At 42.0% G+C, this 23027-nt stretch overlaps 3 protein-coding genes across 8 annotated transcripts in view; 1 reads left to right on the top strand and 2 right to left on the bottom strand.

Annotated features, from left to right (window-relative positions):
* Window positions 1–2403: 2403 nt before the first annotated feature.
* Window positions 2404–23027, top strand: part of LOC143213308 (sorting nexin-29) — a 35616-nt gene continuing 14992 nt past the window's right edge. For both annotated transcript variants that reach the window (XM_076433028.1, XM_076433027.1), the window contains exon 1: window positions 2404–2660. In XM_076433028.1, the coding sequence (XP_076289143.1) occupies window positions 2547–2660 (114 nt within the window). In that variant the 5' untranslated portion in view covers window positions 2404–2546. The remainder of the gene's footprint in view (window positions 2661–23027) is intronic.
* On the bottom strand, window positions 5229–8016 carry LOC143213318 (uncharacterized). 3 transcript variants are annotated; one of them, XM_076433062.1, is made up of 8 exons: window positions 7382–8016; window positions 6895–7223; window positions 6754–6801; window positions 6647–6679; window positions 6522–6554; window positions 6404–6440; window positions 6186–6306; window positions 5964–6105 (listed from the first exon to the last, which is right to left on the bottom strand). In XM_076433062.1, exons 1-7 carry the CDS (start codon window positions 7388–7390, stop codon window positions 6217–6219), a joined length of 579 nt encoding a protein of 192 aa, XP_076289177.1. In that variant the 5' UTR covers window positions 7391–8016; the 3' UTR covers window positions 5964–6105; window positions 6186–6216. The 3 variants fall into 3 exon arrangements, with proteins under 3 accessions (XP_076289175.1, XP_076289174.1, XP_076289177.1); XM_076433060.1 differs by lacking the exons at window positions 6895–7223; window positions 7382–8016 and adding an exon at window positions 5229–5861 and having other exon boundaries at window positions 5946–6105; window positions 6754–6789; XM_076433059.1 differs by lacking the exons at window positions 6895–7223; window positions 7382–8016 and adding an exon at window positions 5230–5864 and having other exon boundaries at window positions 5946–6105; window positions 6754–6789.
* Window positions 14055–16815, bottom strand: LOC143213317 (uncharacterized). Of its 3 annotated transcripts, XM_076433058.1 has the most exons (8): window positions 16204–16815; window positions 15717–16045; window positions 15576–15623; window positions 15469–15501; window positions 15344–15376; window positions 15226–15262; window positions 15008–15128; window positions 14786–14927 (listed from the first exon to the last, which is right to left on the bottom strand). In XM_076433058.1, the coding sequence occupies exons 1-7, from the start codon at window positions 16210–16212 to the stop codon at window positions 15039–15041; spliced, it is 579 nt and encodes a 192-aa protein (XP_076289173.1). In that variant the 5' UTR covers window positions 16213–16815; the 3' UTR covers window positions 14786–14927; window positions 15008–15038. The 3 variants fall into 3 exon arrangements, with proteins under 3 accessions (XP_076289172.1, XP_076289171.1, XP_076289173.1); XM_076433057.1 differs by lacking the exons at window positions 15717–16045; window positions 16204–16815 and adding an exon at window positions 14055–14683 and having other exon boundaries at window positions 14768–14927; window positions 15576–15611; XM_076433056.1 differs by lacking the exons at window positions 15717–16045; window positions 16204–16815 and adding an exon at window positions 14056–14686 and having other exon boundaries at window positions 14768–14927; window positions 15576–15611.

The raw sequence follows: 23027 nt of genomic DNA, 5'->3' as shown, positions 1-23027 counted from the left end.
ACGCCGACACCAGCTATGGAGTCATATTTTCCTGTTCGGTAAGACCTCTTCATCCAGGTTCCGTCACACACGACAGGAATATGTGGAATTCCGTTTATGACATCGCCTCTTTCAATGGCTAGTCTTATCTCCTCTGCGGCCGCTGCTAACATTACCTTTTCCGCAGCAGCAATTACTTTGACGACGACGACGTCATGACAACTCTGATATTTTTTCTTGCTCATCATGGGGATGTTCAGAGCCGCCAAAAATTCTTCCGCTTGTGCGTATCCGCCTCCGGTGGTTATTGTTCCGGCGACTACACTGTGGTTGATGTTCATCGCTTTAGTATCACCACGTTGGCTACGGACATTTGCTCTATGATCGCACATCGTGCATTTCAGAACCATAGTTGTTTCCAAGCCCGATCTCATCATCTTTTCTATTTGCAGATTCTTGGTCGTACATCCGTATTTTTTCGAATGCTCGCTTGCCTCCTGTACCTGGTAAAAGACGTGGCGCATGTCAGCTATGCTCAACCCGTCCGAAAGGGATGATACTTCCTCTGATTCGGTCGTCGTTTCTGTTTCTACGACGAAGTACTCCTCTTCGTCGGTGGAAGTTTCTGCCTGTACGTCGCATGTTACTTCTTTGTTTCCTATGGACTCTGCCATGAAATTTTCGGTGTATGCGTCGCACACCATTTCCACTTCGTCGGTGGCAGTTTCTGCCTGCACGTCGCATGTTACTTCTTTGTTTCCTATGGACTCTGCCATGAAATTTTCGGTGTATGCGTCGCACACCATTTCCACTTCGTCGGTGGCAGTTTCTGCCTGCACGTCGCATGTTACTTCTTCCACGACGAAGTGCTCCTCTTCGTCGGTGGCAGTTTCTGCCTGCGCGTCGAATATTATTTCTTCCACTACGAAGTACTCCTCTTCGTCGGTGGCAGTTTCTGCCTGCACGTCGCATGTTACTTCTTCGATTCCTTTGGGCACTGCCATGAAATTTTCGATGTTTGTGTCCCACACCATTTCCTCTTCAAGTGCATTTGATACCGGCACTGCATTTTCTGCTGCTGTACAATGCTTCTCCGTGGCAAGCTTTGCTAACTGCCGTCTTCTGCAAATAGAATACAAAAAAAAATTGTTATAGGGAAATGATCTCCCCTTTACAGATCTGTTTTTGAAAATGGTGATACTTAAAAAAATCGCGAAATTAAAATTATTTCAAGTGAACGCTGCTTCGCCTGTCGCCGAACTATCATTCACCCCTTCATCTTGACTCTTCGATTTGGGTCTGCAGTTCTTCTTTCTTGATTTATGCACTTGTTTTTTGTTGTCTTCCACCAATGAAAGGATTCTTCCGTCTTCCGTGACGACACGTCCTCTTCGTAAATCTTCACGAAGGTAAGTCGCATACAAGAAGGTACACGGAGGGTGGCAAACGTAGCCGTCCAGCAGCTATACCGCGCGCTGGCGGCCGTCCGAGGCTGAATATCGCGATGCAGCGTTCATGTAAGATAATTTTAATTTTGACAACTTTAAATTATCAACCTTTTTAAAAACAGGTCCGTAAAGGGGACACTTGCGGCTATATACTCGTTTTTGCCCTTGAGACGAAGTATATGGTCGATGGAATCAATTAAAAAGCAATTATTTGCCTTCTCTAACATTCAGTGAGGAAACCAGATGTTCCGATACTTTTTTTCTCTCATCTCCACAGCGTGTATAGAAACAAAAAGTAAACAAACGCCGCGCCGGGACAGGCTCACGTTGCTGCGAAGCGTGCAAGAGTACGGAAAATTCAATACAGTATCAGCGATAGTTGTTTGTGAATAGAATCTCGAAAACTAAAATCGAGCGGCGATACCATGTATAGGAAAAAGTTGTTCAGAATGAAGCCCCTAATGTAAATATTTGCCGAATTATTTACTCGCGACAGCCGATTTTCGAAGATTACGCCCCCTGGTGCACCGTCCATGGAAATAATTTTACTTTGACTCGAGAGAATCTTGAAGAGTATGAAAAATTATGTCGAAAATCTTGCAGTATATGTATGTACACTTACCTATTTCGTTGTAATTTTCTTCTGCTGTATCTTTTTGTGGAGCATCGAAGTCGTTTTGAACTGCTTCTTCCTTTGGGTGCTCGCCGGGACTCCACTCTCCATAACTGGTAATCACTAATCACCCAAATCACCAACTAACTAATCGCTAACTACTGCACAATGCCGCGCAAAGACTAATACTGTGAATAGCTCAAAGAACAATTCACGTCTAAACGCGTTTGTGTTCGCCAGTTATAATGGAGGCTTCAATTGTTCCGATATCGCGCACCGTTTTTCGTACGATGGAAGGCCGCTAGAGGCGCTTGCAGCCTCAATAACCGGGTACTTTGAGCACCCCACAGAATTTGAAAAGATTTGTATGATTTGATTCTGAAAAATGAATGTATATATAACATGTGCATTTGTGTATATTTTGTAACTTGTAGAACACGTCCTGAAGTTTTTTTGTCCGGAACAGATTGTTTCGGTACTTCCGCGCCAATACAACTGCCTCAGCTATGGCGGCTCAGATATCGCGCGAGCGCGAGCAAAGTTGGGCAGAATCGCAGCACCGTCGGGAAGATTCGGCCATTTGGACTTTGACTCTGTGGCGGACAGTTCCAGACACAAAAGTAAGTATAACAAACCGCGATAATTTTTATAAAGTGTTTTTACATTTGTTTGTTGGAAAATACAAAAGATTGTTACAAAAATGGCAAAAAGTAATGGAACAGATTCAAAAATATATTATTGTATAAATTTATGAATAGATGTCTCAATTCGATCGATGATTGTGCATAAAAGGCCACACCTCGCCGTAATCTCGAAGATCTTTCAATATGTTATCAGGCCGAAGATTTCGATCAACCTTTTCTGACAGAAACTAGAAAAAAGCGAGCTAATAAAAACGTGGTAAAATATGAAAATTCGTGAATTCGTGACTATCCGTAAGTAAATTGTAGAACGTGCTCTTGCAGAATCAGTGAATAATAATGATGTGGAAAGCGTACGTTCGGTGTCATTTGAGTGGAAAATTGATCATTGCTATCGAGGCTAGATGTATAATGAAAAATAGGGTAATTGTGCATAAAAGGTCCCACCTCACCGATTTCGATGATTTTTTAATATGTTGTCAGGATGAATATTCTGAACAACTTTTTCCTATACATGTAACCGCCGCTCAGCGTTCGTTTTTGAAAGATTTGCGAAAAACTGCAGCTACTACTACATTGAATTTTGCCTATACGTGCACGCCCGTGCTGTGCGTATGCGTTAGCATGATGCGACCACTCGTCAACTGTTTCTACAGATATATCACTACGATCGGCGAACGATCTATATACCGCGTGAACTTTTTAAATCATATGATGATGAAGAATGAGTACATATTATATTACGACGACACCGCACACACCCACAGAGTGTTTCTGAGCGGACAACCCGAAAAATTCATTTTCTGTCGGCGGTTACATGTATAGGAAAAAGTTGTTCAGAATGTTGAGTTTTACAACATATTTAAATTTTATCAAAATCGGTGAGGTGGGACCCTTTATGCACAATTACCAAAAATAGATGTTCTAACAAATAGATTTCAATAATTACGGTACAATCATGGGCTGTTCGTGTAGTGGTAAATGAAGGATTACACATATCGTGGTATTTAGAAATTATTCTAATATTTAGTTATAGTGAGAACCTTGTTTGTGTTACTTTGAAAAAATAATAAAATTTGTGTACATTCCCAAGGTTTTAGTTATGTTCTCAGCGCGTTCGAAACAATTCTGCTTTGCAAAATGTCGAGAATTTATCTAATTTTAATGCCTTTGAAAGAAAAAATTGCAACTCTTTTCCACATGTATGGAAATTACATATGTTTTTACGAGCGCGTGCGGTACCATCTGTCTATTTATATGTATTTCGACGATACATATTTGTTCTCTGATCGGACTGTCCTTGCAACGTGCATCGCGACATTGTAAGCAAACTTGACCGTGACGCTTCAATGTCGATGCACATATTTTATGAGGAATCCGCAGACACAAGCATATCAGATTTCGAATCAGAATAACAAATGACCATTAAATATTACTTTTATTGTTTATATTTATAACAAGAATTGTAATACAACATTTGTATTACAGCTTACATTACAAGAGTTGTATTACATCTTTTATTACATCTTGTATTACAATTCTCGTTATAAATATAAACAATAAAAGTAAAATTTAAGTAATTAATTTAAGTAAGCTGATGGTACCGCCCGCGCACGAAAAAAGAAATGTAATTTCTCTTGTAACAGACCTACGTATAGTACAGTGGTCGGCACGGAGGAGACTCTGCAGGCCGTTTTCAGCTCGCGCCGCCTCTTTTCACCGACCGCACGTCCCATTCCCCGTAACGGCCCTAGTCCTCGAGGCAGCTCAGGCCCGTACCTATCCCAGACCGTATGAACTGCGCGTGGCGCATTAGGGCGACACCCGTATCAATAGGTTTCCACATTACCATTGAGGTACTATTGTAAATGCGTTTTTTATGTGGTTTCCCCTGTAGGCCTATTCCACTCTGTTGCATGACAATTTCTGAAAGTAACTTTGAACAAGATTATATCTTTCATCAGGTAGAACAAGATTCCTACTTCAGATTCCTATGGACACCAAGTCCCATAAGGTGTCAGGTCTATTCCTATATCTCGTCTATGACCATACCATGCAGCAGCATGAAACAGAACCTTTACTAGCCTGTGGCATAAATCAGAACTAGCTTCAACCGATGCTTCGTGCGATATAACCACAGACGAGATATAAGAATAGACCTGACACCTTATGGGACTTGGTGTCCATAGGAATCTGAAGTACCGACACCTTAAAATGCCAGTGATTTTAGCGTCCTCTACGCTTTGAGAACGGTGAATTCGAAAACTAGAACCAATGCGAATCGGGTTCGACTGGTAAAACTTCTACAGCCAGTGCCGGATTAATCCAGCGCGGGGCCCGTAGCAAATGTAACCAGGAGGCCCTATGGTTTGCACAATAATATAATAAAACCCAATGAATGACCTTTTTTGTAGCAAAAATATCTGCGAACGATATGTCTACAGCGTTGTCAAGTCTAAAGTACGCAACGTTGTCCGATTATGAGTTTTCAATACATCCGAAAATCATCGGATGAGTGCAATCACGAAGAGGCTCTCTTTTGCCCGTTCATTGAGAGAGGGTTAAAAATGGTAACAGCATTTATTAATAATAATAATTAATAATAATTAATAATGACAATATAATATTAATAGCGAGTCTCTAATTACAATAATTACAATAATGATAGTAAATGGTACAACAATTAAAACATTCCGCCCGCCTTTGTTGATCGACGCAAAGAATCAACAAATACATTTTACGTCAATTTCTCCCCACCCAGCGAGGTAGTCTGACATCCGTAATACTAGCGAGATTGTGCGAGTAGGTCGCCCAGTATCGTCAATTAACGTCACGTGTCGTTGTACTCCGGTTCGAGGTACTCTAAGTCGGTGCCGTCACCGTGTTCGGCACGGAGGTACTCGAAGACGGCATCGTCGTCATTATTGTCAAAGACGTAGTTGATAACGTCGCCGTTTCCGTTACAGTGGTCGTCATTGCAATTGTTGTTATAGTGGACGTCGTCGTCGTCGTCGCGGCCTGTCCAGCAAGCGCGAGCGTCGGCTACGGCGAGGGCGTCGGCGGAGAGTTCACGTGCCGATGGCCGTGCCGCCCGCTGCTTTGCGGCTTTGAGCGCCGCCTTCCCGGCATCCGCGAAATCAGCCTTCGTAGCCTTTGGATACGCGGCTGACCGGAAAGTAGCTTTTGTAACATTCATTTAAATAAAAATATTAATCGATAAATTAATAATTACATTCTACTGAATAAGAGATGTACAATACTTACCGTAGATGGCCCTCACTATCCGCGTTTTATACAGCGGGCGGGTTCCATGGATGCCCGTCCATGTGTGCGACAATGCCACAGTGTCAGAGAGGGCATCGTCGCAACTAGCCCTGACAGCTTCTCGGAACGAGTGCCCTCCTAATTGGTGCAAATACCCAACCTGAAAAAAAATAAACATTACTTTCTATATTCATAAACTAATAACACAATAGTCTCCTTTATTGCAATATATATACTTACGACACTGTGGAAGTCGCTACCGGGACAATTTTCAAATTTCTGCACATCCTCTGCAGACTCTAGCGGTAGCCAGTGCGGTCGTTGCCCCAGATACTCGACCTTTAGCATCCCAGTTATTTTCCTGATGTGGTTGTAGATTTATTATTTATATTAATATTAATATTTACATTAATATTAATTAATTACAATCATTATATATAAAACCACGTGTTACTTACCTTCTTCTTCTTCTTCTCCAATTGCTTCATACTCATTCTAAAACAATAAAGGTTGTTAAATTATTACATTTATATTAATTAATTACAATTATTATATATATAACCACGTGTTACTTACTCCACCTTTTGCTCCAATTGCTGCAGTCCCATACTGAACGAAAGGTTGAGAAATTGATAAATTAATATTAATTAATTACAATTATTACATGCTAGCGAATACATATATAACCACGTGTTACTTACTCCACCTTCTGCTCCAATTGTTGCAGTCCCATACTGAAAGAAAAGGTTCATAAATTAATATTAATTAATTACAATCAATTAATTGTAATTGTTATTGTATTACTTACTCAATCCTTTGCCCCAACTGCTGAACAAGATGCAGCAGTATCGTGATACTAAAACAAATACAAACGTGATACCATTTACTATACAATTTAATTACAATTATTACTAAATTTAAAAACAAATGTGCAACTCGTGCTTCTCACCTGTCTTGCTGCGGAGGAGGCACCTGGAGTGTCGGAGTCGGGATGGGGATGGAAAGTGGTGTAGAAGCGGCGGAGGAAGGTTTGGGATTGTTGGACGTTGGTGAACGATTCTGGATCAAAGGATTCGGTGGGAATTCGACGTTCACCTGCGGATCCGACGACTCCATACTGGCCTGCAGTAGTAGCAACATATCCTCGCGTGAGGGGGGTTTTTGCTGCTCCTTCGCAACGGGCTGCTTCTTTCGTATTTTGTTGGATGGCCCTGCCTTCCCCGAGTCTTCTTTATATTTTGCTGGCAACTGTGGTTGCCTTTTTGGACGTTGTTGATTCTGAAATGTATGAACATTGAAAGAGAATATTAATATCAATAATCAAAGAATGGAAAGAAAAAACCAGACGATTGTCGCTGACATTCGTAGGCTGTGCGAGACACTGTAACGATACGATCAAACATTTCGTCAACTAGAAACTAAAAATTCAAGCTTACTTTATCCATGATGCTTGAAGTTTGGAGAAGTTTGAAGTCGCAAGTGGACGGGAGCGCTTCTCAAGAACTATTGCCGGCAGTGATAGTGATGCTAGAATAGTGGACCGTGGGCCGTTTTCCCTCCGCTGGCTCGGCCCCCACATTGACGTACTTGTCTTTTGTCTCGATGTTATTCGTCTGTTTTTTCGTAGAAAAATTCTATTCTTCGCGGGAGGCGCGTTTCGTCTGTTTTCGCTGGACGCGCGCTTCACCTGTTTTCGCTGGACGCGCGTTTCGCATATTCTTCGCGGGAGGCGCGATTCGCCTGTTTAAAAATTCGTTAAAAAATAACGAACTCAAGGCGGGCCAAGGGTAAACGCAGAAAGCATTGGTGTACCCTTGGCCGACAGCAAGCTACCTCAAAGTAAATTCACATACAATGTAATGAAATACATATGTTTCTATATCTCGCAAGTCTTAAATTCTAGTACACAATCTTATCGAAAATTGTACATGTGCAATGTGCAGCTATTAGCTCGGTATTATCCTTTATTCATAAGAGACTAGAAGTTCTTACAAATAAAGGATAATACCGATTGCCCAGGTCTCACCACGAGGAGGTTGCTGCACGAGAGACCCGAAAGGGAGTCAGACCGAATGCAATATTCCTTCTGCCTCCCCTTCTTACAACGACAGACTTAATACTAAATTACGCAAGTATGTCGAGTAATTATCGCGGGGCAAAAGGTGTGAATCGGACAAGAAGTCTCCGATCCACGGGTTATTAAAGGCAAATCAGGCAGAAGGCTCTGATTCTTTCAAAGTGAGAAACAAGAGCGAACCAGAGCAGAGGGCTCTAGTTCGAAGGTGACGCGGCGCGTACAATGCTTGCAGTGCAGCTCCGGTCAGAGCCGATACCCGACGTGTCCTCACCAAGAGGAATGGACAGTGAGAAGTGTTCAAACGTAGAACCACCTCTCTGCCAACTACCTGCCACCAGGCAACGCAATGCATTGAGGTAACGTGGGTAGGATGACGAACAGAGAATTTCTCTGCCAACTACCTGCCACCAGGCAACGCAAAGCGTTGAGGTGACTCGGGTAGGATTACGAACAGAGAGAATGGCAATACGAGTGAACAGGTCTCAATGAACCACCCCTCTCAATGTATCGACGCCGAATACCGGCTCCAACCGGTCTGGTACATACAAGCAAGGTCCGACACAGCAGAGGGCTGTGTCGGAGTCAAAAATACGAGTCGAGTAAAGTGACGTTATTGCAATAATTACTCGACATATTTACAACAAAGATATACGAGCTTAAAAATTACCGCACGCACGCAATTAATTATTGGCATTGGTATTATACTGATTCATTGTTATGGTAATTCTATACTGATATACATATATAGTGATATGCGATATACTGCTAAACTGATATGCTGATACCTTTGTATCCTGATATCCTGATAACTAGATATGCATATGTATATGGTATTACAGATTTAGAGATTAAACCAAAAACGTTAAATCGAGCAAATAATACCATTGCCAATAATTACTACAATATTATGGGTATATACAGATGGGCATAGTACAAGCTCTTAAAAATTAACGCACGCAAGCCGAGCAATTATTGGGGACCAAACAACTAAATCGCAAAAGGGGAAGAATCAAAGCAGAAGGCTTTGATTCGCAAATAAGAAACATGAGCCTGAGCAGAAGGCTCAGGTTCGGGGGTGACGCTAAGACAATAATTGCTCGGCAAATAAAACTAACTTAAGAATACGCCGCAGTCTTCTTGGTGTGTCCTCTTCTTGGTATGTCTTCTTCTTGGTATGTCTTCTTCTTGGTATGACTTCTTCTTGGTTTATCCTAGCTGAAACAGACTAATAATATAGTTAGACATAACAATACATAACCCTGCACACGAGTGCAAACCTAATACCCGCTCACGAGAGCAAACCTAGAACCAGTTCACGAGAACCAAACTAACCCCGCACACGAGTGCGAATCTAACCAGCTCACGAGAGTCAAATTAACCCCGCACACGAGTGCGAATCTAACCAGCTCACGAGAGCCAACCTAACACCAGCTCACGAGAGCCAAACTAACCCCGCACACGGGTGCGGCCTATAGGCGATTCGGGTGCCCCGGGGACGCTACACCCCGTACTCACTCACGGCCCCATCCGTGAGTGAGCCCCTGGGGGACCTCCGATCGGAGGAATGCCAATTTCAAACAAGATGAGAAAATTTGTAGGAAGAGGGACTTGTGAAACACGACATATTTACAACGATGATATACAATCTTAATACATAGATCGTATATAACTAACTTCAAAATACACTGTAGTCTTCTTCCTCTTCGTTGATGTGTCCTCTTCATTTGGTGTGTCGTCTTTGTTAGCAGCGGGCTGTTGTAATCTAGCTGAAACAGACTAATCGTATTTAGAAACAATGCAGTTGAATACGGAATTAAATCACGCACACGAATGCGAATGTAACCAGCTCACGAGAGCAAATATAAACCCGCACATAAGCGCAAACCTAACCATGCACATGAGTGCGAATACAACTTGTTCACAAGGGCAATTATAATTTATAATCCTGTAGAGGAGTGCGAACACAACCAGGTCACAAGACCAATTATAATTCTGCACATGAGTGCGAATACAACCAGAAACCAGCTCACAAGAGCAAATATAACCCCGCACGTAAGCGCAAACCTAACCATGCACATGAGCGCGAATACAACCAAAGAACCAGCTCATGAGAGCAGTTGTAAACCCGCACAGAAGTGCGAATACAACCAACGAAGCAGTTCACAAGAGCAATTATAATCCTGCATACGAGTGGGACGCTCAAAATGTAATTTTTATAAAGAATAAAATTAATAAATTTGAAGAAGACTCAATAGTCTTCATCGAAAGTCTCGATGAAAATTTCAAAAGTATGAAGGACAAGTTTGAAAAGACAAAGGAAGCTTTGAAAAATATTAGTAATCAAACTTACCGTTGTTCCTTGAATGAACAGTTGAAAGTAGGCCAGGGTAACTGTAGATGATCCCTTGTCCACCTCTGGTCAACCTCTGGTCCCTCCGGTTCTCCTGGCGCTCCTGGTCCCGCAGCACGTCCGCTCACGCCGGTCCCCCCGCCCCGACTGACTGACTGACGGAGAGCTCTCGCCGAGCCGCCGAGTTCGAGCGGCGCCCCCCACTCCGCCGAGCTCAAGCGGCGCCCCCCACTCTGCCGACTATCGATCGATGTCGATCGCCGTGACAATTATTGATAAATTTATTATTTCCAGTTGGTTAATGTTTATAACAATTCTATTTTACAGCGATGTCCACAAGCAATCCCTTGGCTATCTGACCACCTAATTTTTTAGTCAAAGTGGCTAATAGTTTTCGTGATACGTAATAACTTTTAAACCATAACATTCGCACACATTCATTTATTCGATACAATTCACAGATAAATTTATTATTTCTGGCTGTTTAATGTTTATAACAATTCCTTTTGCTAACGATGTTAACGAGCACTCCCTTGACCATCTTGCCATCTAAATTTTTCGTAAAAATAGACAATAAAACTCGAAATATAGAATAACTTTTAAACCATGAACATTCGCAAGCATTAATTTATTCAAAAAAGTAAAGTCTTTTCAAAATATTTCTGTCCAGATCGATTCTTGGAACATTTATGTATAAAAAAGTGAAAGGTAATAATTCTCGTTTATGAAATGTTTTTGAATTACAAACTGAGGTGTCTCGTATAAAATTTGAAATAGGAATTGTTGATTTTCCTAAAAAATTATGCTTCAATAATATATTTCTAGGAATTCTTTGTCCTTGAGTTTTGCTTTTAATATTGAAACCAACATCGTCTGAAATATCTGCTCGGTACAGAATGTAACAATTCATGATGATCAATATGGTTCCGTGACGATTTGTCTTCTCACCGACGAGAATCTCCTCAGTATCTCCCATAAGGCTGGCAGTCTTTAATAGTATCTGGTCTATGCCATTCAGTGTCAACACCCAATGTTACCGATAAAACACAATTTTTTAGCATTTATTAGCACGAATAAAAAATTTTATACTCCATTCGCATTACGTGTATTTAATATGATTCTTAAATTGAAAAAATTTAATTTTTACACCTTCCTAATGTGTTCGTTTTTAATGTTTTTATAGTTTTCTTATTACGTTTCTTAAATTTAAAGACACTCTAAAAAAGTCGATAACTGTTTCAATATTGTACTATACGATTTGAAATTTTAAAGGGAAAGCTAGAGCAATTGGTTTAATTTAAGAAATTAAGTTCAATATAAGCTAGCGTAAGGTTATTAACGTAAGGAGATTTCTTTCTTATTAGCGTATTCGCTCTAATTACGGCAAACGGGCAGAAAAGAGCCTTTTCGCGATTGCACTCATCCGATGATTTTCGGATGTATTGAAAACTCATAATCGGACAACGTTGCGTACTTTAGACTTGACAACGCTGTAGACATATCGTTCGCAGATATTTTTGCAACAAAAAAGGTCATTCATTGGGTTTTATTATATTATTGTGCAAACACCATAGGGCCTCCTGGTTACATTTGCTACGGGCCCCGCGCTGGATTAATCCGGCACTGGCTGTAGAAGTTTTACCAGTCGAACCCGATTCGTATTGGTTCTAGTTTTCGGATTCACCGTTCTTAAAGCGTAGAGGACGCTAAAATCACTGGCATTTTAAGGTGTCGGTACTTCAGATTCCTATGGACACCAAGTCCCATAAGGTGTCAGGTCTATTCCTATATCTCGTCTGTGACCATACCATGCAGCAGCATGAAACAGAACCTTTACTAGCCTGTGGCGTAAATCAGAACTAGCTTCAACCGATGCTTCGTGCGATATAACCACAGACGAGATATAAGAATAGACCTGACACCTTATGGGACTTGGTGTCCATAGGAATCTGAAGTACCGACACCTTAAAATGCCAGTGATTTTAGCGTCCTCTACGCTTTAAGGGTGTAGACTCGGCTCGAGCGAGAGTGTGGTGGCACACTCACACACCGCTAGACACTGTATACGTACACGAGATTGCAAGGGTCCGGCTCTAGATGGTATCCGTCTCGCTAATGCACATTTGGGGCCCGTACGTAGTTACAATCGCTAGATAAAAGATCAATCTAGCGCGCGAGCTCGTAAAAGTGGCCTACTTTTGCGTTTTCGAGGCATAATTTGCATTATTCGCCAGCATGTAGCGGAGCCGCGAGAAGTGCTGCCACTGTCAAGAGACAAACATTTTCTTACATATCGAGAGAAGTGGGATCCTTATAGAAACGGTGGGAATCTCACGCGCTAGCGGGGACACATACAATGTCAATGCAATGTTTATTATGTTAAAACAAACGTATTTAAACCGACCGTTCGTCTAGAGCCGAAGCACCGACGTCGGTGGCCGAAGCATACACTCAGAAGGGACGGTCCTCTGAAACTACACCTCCGGCATTTTTCCGCTACGAGCGCTGAAGTCTGGTTCTTGTCATTCGGTCACCGACGAGATACTATTAAAGACTGCCAGCCCCTGTGCTATTCAGCGAGCCCGGTAACCGGGCGCAACGGGCGCGGGGAAAACGTGAAAGTTACAGTGATCTGATATACCACGTCGCTAAAAATTCGAAATAGTGCCACAATAATGCCAAAACATCGTCTGAAATATGGCGGAGAATGTAACATTTAATAATAATCGATATAGTTTCGTGATAATTCGCATTCTCGCCGATGCATCGCAACGAGAATCTCCTCAGTGGTCTTCTTCACCGACAAAATGCCGTCGTTGGCCTTCTGTTTCTCTGGATGGAGCCAGAATATATCCTAGAGGGCGTAAGAAACACCGAAAAATTCGGGCTCGCCAACTCCCATAAGGCTGGCAGTCTTTAATAGTATCTCGTCGGTGATTCGGTCACCAGGCAATGCAATCACGGTATCGATAAACCGGGGGTTGAGAAGTGTTGCCGGTAAGTTAGGCTTCATACGCAAACGTGACGTCACTATACGGCTGACGATGATGCTGCGTTGGTGTGCTCGAGTGAGAGTGTGTAGCACAGCTCACCGCTCGGGAAGCGTGTGCGTGTGCCTAGACGGATAACAAGGGTTCAGCTCCCGACGTTATTCGTCTCGCTAATGCACATTTGAGACCCCTACGTAGTCACAATCGCTAGATAAAAGATCAATCTAGTGCGTGAGCTCGCCCAAGTGGCCTTCTTTTGCGTTTTCGAGGCGTAATTTACATTATTCGGCAGCGCGATGTCTGCCCGGGAGGCTCTGTAAGCAGGCCTCTGAATCTGAAGTACCGACACCTTAAAATGCCAGTGATTTTAGCGTCCTCTACGCTTTGAGAACGGTGAATTCGAAAACTAGAACCAATGCGAATCGGGTTCGACTGGTAAAACTTCTACAGCCAGTGCCGGATTAATCCAGCGCGGGGCCCGTAGCAAATGTAACCAGGAGGCCCTATGGTTTGCACAATAATATAATAAAACCCAATGAATGACTTTTTTTGTAGCAAAAATATCTGCGAACGATATGTCTACAGCGTTGTCAAGTCTAAAGTACGCAACGTTGTCCGATTATGAGTTTTCAATACATCCGAAAATCATCGGATGAGTGCAATCACGAAGAGGCTCTCTTTTGCCCGTTCATTGAGAGAGGGTTAAAAATGGTAACAGCATTTATTAATAATAATAATTAATAATAATTAATAATGACAATATAATATTAATAGCGAGTCTCTAATTACAATAATTACAATAATGATAGTAAATGGTACAACAATTAAAACATTCCGCCCGCCTTTGTTGATCGACGCAAAGAATCAACAAATACATTTTACGTCAATTTCTCCCCACCCAGCGAGGTAGTCTGACATCCGTAATACTAGCGAGATTGTGCGAGTAGGTCGCCCAGTATCGTCAATTAACGTCACGTGTCGTTGTACTCCGGTTCGAGGTACTCTAAGTCGGTGCCGTCACCGTGTTCGGCACGGAGGTACTCGAAGACGGCATCGTCGTCATTATTGTCAAAGACGTAGTTGATAACGTCGCCGTTTCCGTTACAGTGGTCGTCATTGCAATTGTTGTTATAGTGGACGTCGTCGTCGTCGTCGCGGCCTGTCCAGCAAGCGCGAGCGTCGGCTACGGCGAGGGCGTCGGCGGAGAGTTCACGTGCCGATGGCCGTGCCGCCCGCTGCTTTGCGGCTTTGAGCGCCGCCTTCCCGGCATCCGCGAAATCAGCCTTCGTAGCCTTTGGATACGCGGCTGACCGGAAAGTAGCTTTTGTAACATTCATTTAAATAAAAATATTAATCGATAAATTAATAATTACATTCTACTGAATAAGAGATGTACAATACTTACCGTAGATGGCCCTCACTATCCGCGTTTTATACAGCGGGCGGGTTCCATGGATGCCCGTCCATGTGTGCGACAATGCCACAGTGTCAGAGAGGGCATCGTCGCAACTAGCCCTGACAGCTTCTCGGAACGAGTGCCCTCCTAATTGGTGCAAATACCCAACCTGAAAAAAAATAAACATTACTTTCTATATTCATAAACTAATAACACAATAGTCTCCTTTATTGCAATATATATACTTACGACACTGTGGAAGTCGCTACCGGGACAATTTTCAAATTTCTGCACATCCTCTGCAGACTCTAGCGGTAGCCAGTGCGGTCGTTGCCCCAGATACTCGACCTTTAGCATCCCAGTTATTTTCCTGATGTGGTTGTAGATTTATTATTTATATTAATATTAATATTTACATTAATATTAATTAATTACAATCATTATATATAAAACCACGTGTTACTTACCTTCTTCTTCTTCTTCTCCAATTGCTTCATACTCATTCTAAAACAATAAAGGTTGTTAAATTATTACATTTATATTAATTAATTACAATTATTATATATATAACCACGTGTTACTTACTCCACCTTTTGCTCCAATTGCTGCAGTCCCATACTGAACGAAAGGTTGAGAAATTGATAAATTAATATTAATTAATTACAATTATTACATGCTAGCGAATACATATATAACCACGTGTTACTTACTCCACCTTCTGCTCCAATTGTTGCAGTCCCATACTGAAAGAAAAGGTTCATAAATTAATATTAATTAATTACAATCAATTAATTGTAATTGTTATTGTATTACTTACTCAATCCTTTGCCCCAACTGCTGAACAAGATGCAGCAGTATCGTGATACTAAAACAAATACAAACGTGATACCATTTACTATACAATTTAATTACAATTATTACTAAATTTAAAAACAAATGTGCAACTCGTGCTTCTCACCTGTCTTGCTGCGGAGGAGGCACCTGGAGTGTCGGAGTCGGGATGGGGATGGAAAGTGGTGTAGAAGCGGCGGAGGAAGGTTTGGGATTGTTGGACGTTGGTGAACGATTCTGGATCAAAGGATTCGGTGGGAATTCGACGTTCACCTGCGGATCCGACGACTCCATACTGGCCTGCAGTAGTAGCAACATATCCTCGCGTGAGGGGGGTTTTTGCTGCTCCTTCGCAACGGGCTGCTTCTTTCGTATTTTGTTGGATGGCCCTGCCTTCCCCGAGTCTTCTTTATATTTTGCTGGCAACTGTGGTTGCCTTTTTGGACGTTGTTGATTCTGAAATGTATGAACATTGAAAGAGAATATTAATATCAATAATCAAAGAATGGAAAGAAAAAACCAGACGATTGTCGCTGACATTCGTAGGCTGTGCGAGACACTGTAACGATACGATCAAACATTTCGTCAACTAGAAACTAAAAATTCAAGCTTACTTTATCCATGATGCTTGAAGTTTGGAGAAGTTTGAAGTCGCAAGTGGACGGGAGCGCTTCTCAAGAACTATTGCCGGCAGTGATAGTGATGCTAGAATAGTGGACCGTGGGCCGTTTTCCCTCCGCTGGCTCGGCCCCCACATTGACGTACTTGTCTTTTGTCTCGATGTTATTCGTCTGTTTTTTCGTAGAAAAATTCTATTCTTCGCGGGAGGCGCGTTTCGTCTGTTTTCGCTGGACGCGCGCTTCACCTGTTTTCGCTGGACGCGCGTTTCGCATATTCTTCGCGGGAGGCGCGATTCGCCTGTTTAAAAATTCGTTAAAAAATAACGAACTCAAGGCGGGCCAAGGGTAAACGCAGAAAGCATTGGTGTACCCTTGGCCGACAGCAAGCTACCTCAAAGTAAATTCACATACAATGTAATGAAATACATATGTTTCTATATCTCGCAAGTCTTAAATTCTAGTACACAATCTTATCGAAAATTGTACATGTGCAATGTGCAGCTATTAGCTCGGTATTATCCTTTATTCATAAGAGACTAGAAGTTCTTACAAATAAAGGATAATACCGATTGCCCAGGTCTCACCACGAGGAGGTTGCTGCACGAGAGACCCGAAAGGGAGTCAGACCGAATGCAATATTCCTTCTGCCTCCCCTTCTTACAACGACAGACTTAATACTAAATTACGCAAGTATGTCGAGTAATTATCGCGGGGCAAAAGGTGTGAATCGGACAAGAAGTCTCCGATCCACGGGGGATTAAAGGCAAATCAGGCAGAAGGCTCTGATTCTTTCAAAGTGAGAAACAAGAGCGAACCAGAGCAGAGGGCTCTAGTTCGAAGGTGACGCGGCGCGTACAATGCTTGCAGTGCAGCTCCGGTCAGAGCCGATACCCGACGTGTCCTCACCAAGAGGAATGGACAGTGAGAAGTGTTCAAACGTAGAACCACCTCTCTGCCAACTACCTGCCACCAGGCAACGCAATGCATTGAGGTAACGTGGGTAGGATGACGAACAGAGAATTTCTCTGCCAACTACCTGCCACCAGGCAACGCACAGCGTTGAGGTGACTCGGGTAGGATTACGAACAGAGAGAATGGCAATACGAGTGAACAGGTCTCAATGAACCACCCCTCTCAATGTATCGACGCCGAATACCGGCTCCAACCGGTCTGGTACATACAAGCAAGGTCCGACACAGCAGAGGGCTGTGTCGGAGTCAAAAATACGAGTCGAGTAAAGTGACGTTATTGCAATAATTACTCGACATATTTACAACAAAGATATACGAGCTTAAAAATTACCGCACGCACGCAATTAATTATTGGCATTGGTATTATACTGATTCATTGTTATGGTAATTCTATACTGATATACATATATAGTGATATGCGATATACTGCTAAACTGATATGCTGATACCTTTGTATCCTGATATCCTGATAACTAGATATGCATATGTATATGGTATTACAGATTTAGAGATTAAACCAAAAACGTTAAATCGAGCAAATAATACCATTGCCAATAATTACTACAATATTATGGGTATATACAGATGGGCATAGTACAAGCTCTTAAAAATTAACGCACGCAAGCCGAGCAATTATTGGGGACCAAACAACTAAATCGCAAAAGGGGAAGAATCAAAGCAGAAGGCTTTGATTCGCAAATAAGAAACATGAGCCTGAGCAGAAGGCTCAGGTTCGGGGGTGACGCTAAGACAATAATTGCTCGGCAAATAAAACTAACTTAAGAATACGCCGCAGTCTTCTTGGTGTGTCCTCTTCTTGGTATGTCTTCTTCTTGGTATGTCTTCTTCTTGGTATGACTTCTTCTTGGTGTATCCTAGCTGAAACAGACTAATAATATAGTTAGACATAACAATACATAACCCTGCACACGAGTGCAAACCTAGAACCAGTTCACGAGAACCAAACTAACCCCGCACACGAATGCGAATCTAACCAGCTCACGAGAGCCAAATTAACCCCGCACACGAGTGCGAATCTAACCAGCTCACGAGAGCCAAATTAACCCCGCACACGAGTGCGAATCTAACCAGCTCACGAGAGTCAAATTAACCCCGCACACGAGTGCGAATCTAACCAGCTCACGAGAGCCAACCTAACACCAGCTCACGAGAGCCAAACTAACCCCGCACACGGGTGCGGCCTATAGGCGATTCGGGTGCCCCGGGGACGCTACACCCCGTACTCACTCACGGCCCCATCCGTGAGTGAGCCCCTGGGGGACCTCCGATCGGAGGAATGCCAATTTCAAACAAGATGAGAAAATTTGTAGGAAGAGGGACTTGTGAAACACGACATATTTACAACGATGATATACAATCTTAATACATAGATCATATATAACTAACTTCAAAATACACTGTAGTCTTCTTCCTCTTCGTTGATGTGTCCTCTTCATTTGGTGTGTCGTCTTTGTTAGCAGCGGGCTGTTGTAATCTAGCTGAAACAGACTAATCGTATTTAGAAACAATGCAGTTGAATACGGAATTAAATCACGCACACGAATGCGAATGTAACCAGCTCACGAGAGCAAATATAAACCCGCACATAAGCGCAAACCTAACCATGCACATGAGTGCGAATACAACTTGTTCACAAGGGCAATTATAATTTATAATCCTGTAGAGGAGTGCGAACACAACCAGGTCACAAGACCAATTATAATTCTGCACATGAGTGCGAATACAACCAGAAACCAGCTCACAAGAGCAAATATAACCCCGCACGTAAGCGCAAACCTAACCATGCACATGAGCGCGAATACAACCAAAGAACCAGCTCATGAGAGCAGTTGTAAACCCGCACAGAAGTGCGAATACAACCAACGAAGCAGTTCACAAGAGCAATTATAATCCTGCATACGAGTGGGACGCTCAAAATGTAATTTTTATAAAGAATAAAATTAATAAATTTGAAGAAGACTCAATAGTCTTCATCGAAAGTCTCGATGAAAATTTCAAAAGTATGAAGGACGAGTTTAAAAAGACAAAGGAAGTTTTGAAAAATATTAGTAATCAAACTTACCGTTGTTCCTTGAATGAACAGTTGAAAGTAGGCCAGGGTAACTGTAGATGATCCCTTGTCCACCTCTGGTCCACCTCTAGTCCCTCCGGTTCTCCTGGCGCTCCTGGTCCCGCAGCACGTCCGCTCACGCCGGTCCCCCCGCCCCGACTGACTGACTCACGGAGAGCTTTCGCCGAGCCGCCGAGCTCGAGCGGCGCCCCCCACTCCGCCGAGCTCAAGCGGCGTCCCCCACTCAGCCGAACTCGAGCGGCGCCCCCCACTCTGCCGAATATCGATCGATGTCGATCGCCGTGACAATTATTGATAAATTTATTATTTCCAGTTGGTTAATGTTTATAACAATTCTATTTTACAGCGATGTCCACAAGCAATCCCTTGGCTATCTGACCATCTAATTTTTTAGTCAAAGTGGCTAATAGTTTTCGTGATACGGAATAACTTTTAAACCATAACATTCGCACGCATTCATTTATTCGATACAATTCACAGATAAATTTATTATTTCTGGCTGTTTAATGTTTATAACAATTCCTTTTGCTAACGATGTTAACGAGCACTCCCTTGACCATCTTGCCATCTAAATTTTTCGTAAAAATAGACAATAAAACTCGAAATATAGAATAACTTTTAAACCATGAACATTCGCACGCATTAATTTATTCAAAAAAGTAAAGTCTTTTCAAAATATTTCTGTCCAGATCGATTCTTGGAACATTTATGTATAAAAAAGTGAAAGGTAATAATTCTCGTTTATGAAATGTTTTTGAATTACAAACTGAGGTGTCTCGTATAAAATTTGAAATAGGAATTGTTGATTTTCCTAAAAAATTATGCTTCAATAATATATTTCTAGGAATTCTTTGTCCTTGAGTTTTGCTTTTAATATTGAAACCAACATCGTCTGAAATATCTGCTCGGTACAGAATGTAACAATTCATGATGATCAATATGGTTCCGTGATGATTTGCCTTCTCACCGACGAGAATCTCCTCAGTATCTCCCATAAGGCTGGCAGTCTTTAATAGTATCTGGTCTATGCCATTCAGTGTCAACACCCAATGTTACCGATAAAACACAATTTTTTAGCATTTATTAGCACGAATAAAAAATTTTATACTCCATTCGCATTACGTGTATTTAATATGATTCTTAAATTGAAAAAATTTAATTTTTACACCTTCCTAATGTGTTCGTTTTTAATGTTTTTATAGTTTTCTTATTACGTTTCGATATACAGTAGTGAACAAAAATTTAAAGACACTCTAAAAAAGTCGATAACTGTTTCAATATTGTACTATACGATTTGAAATTTTAAAGGGAAAGCTAGAGCAATTGGTTTAATTTAAGAAATTAAGTTCAATATAAGCTAGCGTAAGGTTATTAACGTAAGGAGATTTCTTTCTTATTAGCGTATTCGCTCTCTTTACGGCAAACGGGCAGAAAAGAGCCTTTTCGCGATTGCACTCATCCGATGATTTTCGGATGTATTGAAAACTCATAATCGGACAACGTTGCGTACTTTAGACTTGACAACGCTGTAGACATATCGTTCGCAGATATTTTTGCAACAAAAAAGGTCATTCATTGGGTTTTATTATATTATTGTGCAAACACCATAGGGCCTCCTGGTTACATTTGCTACGGGCCCCGCGCTGGATTAATCCGGCACTGGCTGTAGAAGTTTTACCAGTCGAACCCGATTCGTATTGGTTCTAGCACCGACGAGATACTATTAAAGACTGCCAGCCCCTGTGTTATTCCGCGGGACCAGTAAGTGGGCGCGAGTGGGCGCGGGGATAACGTGAAAGGTACAGTGATCTGATATACCACATCGCTAAAAGTTCTAAATAGTGTTAAAATAGTGCCAAAACATCGTCTGAAATATGGCAGAGAATGTAACATTCAATAATAATCGATATGGTTTCGTAATAATTCGCATTCACACCGATGCATCGCGACGAGAATCTCCTCAGTGGTCTTCTTTACCGACAAAATGCCGTCGTTGGCCTTCTGTTTCTCTGGATGGAGCTAAAATATATCCTAGAGGGCGTAAGAAATACCGAAAAATTCGAGTCCCGCCAACTCCCATAAGGGGGTAGTCCACCCTCGATTTGTAACTAGAAAGGAACTAGAATCTTACTAGAAAAATGACTCGAAACATGGGTTTGCGCGCTGTCGGTTTTCGTCCTTATTTGAGCTAATTGTGGGCTGGATGAGGGCTTATTCTAAAGAGGAAGGTTAAACACACTGCGCCCTGGTTACGAGGTTAACGAGATTATGTTTATAACTAATAATATGAGGGCCGAAAGTAGAGAAAAAGTCTAGGAAAATAACCAGCAGATTTCAATGCATTTTTCTGTCTCCAAAAGACTTTATGACTTATGAGATGACCAGGGCGCAGCGCGTTGAACCTTCCTCTTTAGAATGAGCCCTCACACAGCCCAAACTTTGCTCAAATAAGGACAAAAACCGACAGCGCGCAGACCCACTTTTTCGGACCCAAAATCTAGTAAGATCCTAGTAAATAGCAAATATCTAGCAAATAACTAGAATCTTACCAGATTTTCGATCGAAAAAGTGGATCTGCGCGCTGTCGGTTTTTGTCCTTATTTGAGCAAAGTTTGGGCTGTGTGAGGGCTCATTCTAAAGAGGAAGGTTCAACGCGCTGCGCCCTGGTCATCTCATAAGTCATAAAGTCTTTTGGAGACAGAAAAATGCATTGAAATCTGCTGGTTATTTTCCTAGACTTTTTCTCTACTTTCGGCCCTCATATTATTAGTTATAAACATAATCTCGTTAACCTCGTAACCAGGGCGCAGTGTGTTTAACCTTCCTCTTTAGAATAAGCCCTCATCCAGCCCACAATTAGCTCAAATAAGGACGAAAACCGACAGCGCGCAAACCCATGTTTCGAGTCATTTTTCTAGTAAGATTCTAGTTCCTTTCTAGTTACAAATCGAGGGTGGACTACCCCCTTAAGGGGGTAGTATACCCTCGATTTGTAACTAGAAAATTACTAGAATTTTACTAGAAAAATGGCTCGAAACGTGGGTTTGCGCGAATCGGTTGTTTGTCCTTATTTGAGCTAATTGTGGGCTGGGTGAGGGCTCATTCGAAAGAGGAAAGTTCATCACACACGGGTCTGGTCATGATTTTAACGAGATTATGTTTATATCTAATAATATGAGTGTCCAAAGTAGAGTAAAAATCTAGGAAAAAAACCAGCAGATTTCAATGCATTTTTCTGTCTCCAAAAGACTTTTTGACTTATATTATGACCAGACCCGTGTGTGATGAACCATTCTCTTTAGAATGAGCCCTCAAGCAGCCCAAAATCTGCTCAAATAAGGACAAACAACCGATTCGCGCAGACCCACTTTTTCGATCGAAAATCTAGTAAGATTCTAGTAAATAGCAAATATCTAGCAAATAACTAGAATCTTACTAGATTTTCGATCGAAAAAGTGGGTCTGCGCGAATCGGTTGTTTGTCCTTATTTGAGCAGATTTTGGGCTGGGTGAGGGCTCATTCGAAAGAGGAAGGTTCACCGCAGGGGGCTCTGGTCATGAGGTTAACGAGAATATGTTTATATCTAATAATATTAGTGTCCAAAGTAGAGTAAACATCTAGGAAAAAAAACCAGCAGATTTCAATGCATTTTTCTGTCTCCAAAAGTCTTTTTGGCTGATGGGATGACCAGAGCCCCCTGCGGTGAACCTTCCTCTTTCGAATGAGCCCTCACCCAGCCCAAAATTTGCTCAAAT

Source organism: Lasioglossum baleicum, chromosome 11 (genome assembly GCF_051020765.1).
Source record: "Lasioglossum baleicum chromosome 11, iyLasBale1, whole genome shotgun sequence".
NCBI lineage: Eukaryota > Metazoa > Arthropoda > Insecta > Hymenoptera > Halictidae > Lasioglossum > Lasioglossum baleicum.
Note: the sequence above shows the minus strand (reverse complement) of the source record. Positions and strands in the feature narration are given on the sequence as shown.